This window comes from Rhagoletis pomonella, unplaced genomic scaffold (assembly GCF_013731165.1).
Source record: "Rhagoletis pomonella isolate Grant_MI unplaced genomic scaffold, Rhpom_1.0 Rhpom_scaffold_03905, whole genome shotgun sequence".
NCBI classification, from domain to species: domain Eukaryota; kingdom Metazoa; phylum Arthropoda; class Insecta; order Diptera; family Tephritidae; genus Rhagoletis; species Rhagoletis pomonella.
This window is the reverse complement of record NW_023462456.1, coordinates 9,921-13,994: the sequence shown is the minus strand read 5'-3', so window position 1 is coordinate 13,994 and position 4,074 is coordinate 9,921. Positions and strand designations below refer to the sequence as shown.

Below are 4,074 nucleotides of genomic sequence, written 5' to 3'. Positions count from 1 at the left end.
TGTTGAGTTGTATAGCCATAAATAATATTTTTGAAAAAAATTTGTTTTCATCAAAAGTTTAATAGCTCAGTAAACTTTCGTACGATTTTTTAAAACAAACGCTCGACCTACTACCACTCGTCAGTCCTCGGCTGGCAATGGCGCACCTCCGAGTGTATTTCTGCCTTGAAAAAGCTTCTCATAAGACCAATTGCCGTTCGTAGGAGGCATAACATTGTAGGTCATAAGATCAGTATGCACACAAAAAAAGTTGGAAAAGAAGCTCGGCCATGCACTTAACAAAGTTGTAGGCGCCGAAATTTAATTTAATTTTTTATTTTAAAATTTGTATAGAATTTGTTAAACATTTGTCTCAACACTTTCAGTAATTAGGTACGTATTTACTAATGTATACATATGTACATATGTATCTTTTCAATTTCAGTTGTCGGCAGCATAAGCTATCCCAATGCTTCAAGCGCAAATAACGGCGCTCAGCAGGATCCTTTAAAATCACAGTCACAAGTGCAACTAGACCAACTGAAATTAACTAACGGCAAATCCAGTGATAACGTTAACAATCTGAATAAAATATTGGACTCTGATGTAATGGTACCTACATCTAATTTACAAAAATTCATCGAAAATGCAGATAAAATATTAAGAAACATCACAGCATTGCCAACGGCAAATGAAAAACGTGAGTTTGTGTTTATTTTAAATATTCTTAAGTCCAAAATATTTAAACAAATTTTATTTTAAATCGCAGTGTTCTCTAAGGATTCGAAAGGCAGCAAGCAGTTAACTGAAGAAAATACTATTGTTAAGGCCGCGAAGGTAGAGGACATTGGTACCGATGAGGAAGAAGCGAACGACGATGGTGCACTGCCTCCATCCGTAGTGATGACTATTAAACGTCCTGGAAGTGCCAGTGCTGTACAACAACATTCAAATGAAAATCGAGTGGTGAAAAAAGTAGAAACAAAAGTGACCATAAATAAACCTAAGGCAATACCCAAAGTGCAACCTGCCAGCCATCCTGTACCACGCAACAATACCGACCACACCAAAGGTATACCTACGAGTGAAATATATGAGTCGGGACACTTGAATGAGGAAATAAATTTTGCAAAGATTTGTCCAAATCAAGGTGACGATTTAAAGCTGCTGATACTTATCTCGTCCGCGGTAAATCACGCAGAAGCACGTCTTGCCATACGACAGACCTGGGCACACTATGGTACTCGTCGGGATGTATCCATAGCGTTTGTCTTGGGCCGTACGACAAATGAGAGCGTAAGCAAGGAACTGAGCATTGAGAATTTCATTTATGGTGATGTGATTCGTGGCAACTTTATCGACTCGTATACCAATTTAACACTGAAAACCATTTCCACATTAGAGTGGGTTGATCTGCACTGTCAGCATGCCAAATTTATATTGAAAACGGATGACGATATGTTCATTAATGTGCCGAAGCTACTACAATTCATAGATGGCCATTCTAAAAACAAGCGTGTCATATACGGACGCTTGGCGAAGCAATGGAAACCCATAAGGAATAAAAAATCAAAATACTACGTGTCAACTGATCAATTCAGTCAGCCACTATTTCCACCATTCACCACCGGTCCAGCGTATCTCTTAACAAGTGATGTCATACATATGTTGTATGAAAAATGTCTTCATCAGGTGCGTGGCGTTGGATTTTTTGACTTAAATAAGCATTTTTTGTAAATTTTTATTTTTGTTCATATTTTTCTTTTCCTGCAGGTCTACTTGAAATTGGAGGACGTCTTTACTACAGGGATTGTTGCGCAACAGCTTGGCATCAAGCGCGTACATGCCAATGAGTTCCTTAATCGGCGAATTGCTTTCAATCCATGCAATATACGCAAATTAATCAGTGTACATATGGTCAAGTCAAATGAACAATTTGATCTTTGGAAGAAATTGCTGGATAAGAGCACCAAGTGTAAATAGTATTTTAGGTTTATACATTAAAGTCATATAACACTGAGCTGTAGTTGTAATCGCATTAGAATAAGTATCAATTTATGATAGAACCCTGGACTATTTTATATTTTAAAAAAAGTTACACTTTATTTGAAAGAACTACATACTTACGAGTATCTATACTCATATGTATAACAAAATTTACGAAAGTATACATTTACTAAATAATAAAGTGGCATAGTTTAAACCTCTGCAAAAATTATACTTATATTTGTACATGTATTTGTTTTCTAGACTAAACATACTCGTAAATGCATTATAAATGCCATTAAAATATTTATAAATACCTAGTATACATATGTATATGTAAGTACGCATGTATGTATGTATTGAATGTGGTTATCATCCTTTCAAACTGAATAGGAGTAGTGTATTGTACTAATTATATTCATACATATACAAACATATAGTAAGTGAGAAAGAATGGTGAAACGAATTTTTGAAAAAAATTAAAATCTCATGCATTAATTTGTGTAACAAAACAAACATTTACGGGTTCTTATTTAATAATTGGTATATTTTCGTTCCTGGATGAAAACCAATAACTTATTTCAATTTTTTTTCGGAATTCTAGTTGGTTGGTCGACAATAGTCGACATTGGATTTTTGTATTATAAATATTGAAAATGACATCCAATATTCTCATTCTAATGAATTAGATAAAATTTTTGCATGATTATTGTTCAAGGATAAATAATTAATTATTATTGTAAGAAAAACGCTCACGCGTGTTGTTTAATTTCATGATGTGAACTTATTGCTATTTTGCATGCCATTTTTTATAGAGGTATGTTTACTTTACCTTTAGGCTGGATTTGCAAGCCAAAGGTAAGTACCATTCATTTTCTATATCATATTCAGCCCAATTCTGAATATTCCCGAGGATTTCATTTCTCGCGGATTTCACTTTTCTCGAGAATAAAAGCCTTGTATTCGAAACTGCCAGGGAGCAGCATTTTCCCAGAAAATTTGGGAGTTGGAAATTCGAACTTTCGAAGAGCTGTTTGACAGTTTTTTGACAGCTCAGCTCCCGCCATTTAATTTGCGTGTTTTACACATAAAAGTGTGTTTCACATAAAAGAGTATTTCAGATTAAAGTTGTTAATAAATTAGTGCGCGGAAATTTCAAATCTGTGTTTTAAATTAAAGCTCAATCTTTTAACTACACGGGTAAATTGAAAGATTTTAATTTAGCTCGCGTGTCCAGTTGCCACTGTGAGTTTTGGAAGCCACATTATTAATAAACTAGTGCTCCGGAAATTTAAATACTAGTGCTTAATTAAAACTTAGTCTTTTATCTACACATGTGAGTTGAAATATTTTGATTTCAATCGTGCGTTTCCATGTAATAAACCAAAATAAGTGTGCAAATACCAAAGGGTACCCTTTGCTAGGTCCAGTTGCCACTGTGAATTTTGGAAGCCGCATTCTTAATAAACTAGTGCTCCGGAAATTTAAATATTAGTGCTAAATTAAAATTTTGTCTTTTAACTACACATGTGAGTTGAAATATTTTGATTTCAATCGCGCGTTTTCTTGTAATAAACCAAAATAACCTGGCTTATTAAGATTTCTACCTGTTTCTCATTTGTTGTTTTGGACCTAAAATGAAAGGTTTAAACGTTTTATTACACCAAATTTCATTTTAATTATAATTAACTTACATTTTTGTAGCAGTTCCCTTTTAAAATACCGGTGAAAATTCTCCCAGAATAACGAAATCAATTCTCCTCCTTTTTGACATTCGTAATACCTACTTTTTTCCCGAAATACATTTTCCCTTCTTCGAAGGTCGTTTAGAATAGGAGAATAGGGAAAAGAGGAAAAATCCTCAGGAAATTTTCATTCATGATAGGAGGAAAGAGAAATGAGGAAAAATTCCTAGGGAGCTTCTATTCAGAATCGGGCTGATTGTATTTATCACTAGTTGCGTTCCCCAAATTTTCTGGGATAAAACCTGTAAAACTGTCAAAAAACAAAAGAAGCTAGAGAACCGAGTACGGGAACGCTTTCTGGTAAATTCTTGCAACTTCTTGCGAGTAAGGGAACGCAACTAATATTTATTAGTGAAGAAGAAAT

General features: G+C 34.3%; 1 protein-coding gene across 1 annotated transcript; it reads left to right on the top strand.

Annotated features, from left to right (window-relative positions):
* Positions 1-424: 424 nt before the first annotated feature.
* On the top strand, positions 425-2,205 carry LOC118754446 (the record flags this gene model as incomplete). The annotated part of the gene is given in 3 exon segments (XM_036489322.1): positions 425-679; positions 749-1,671; positions 1,753-2,205. Coding segments are annotated over 3 exon segments (1,388 nt in total), but the record flags the coding sequence as incomplete, so codon positions are not given.
* Positions 2,206-4,074: the final 1,869 nt, after the last annotated feature.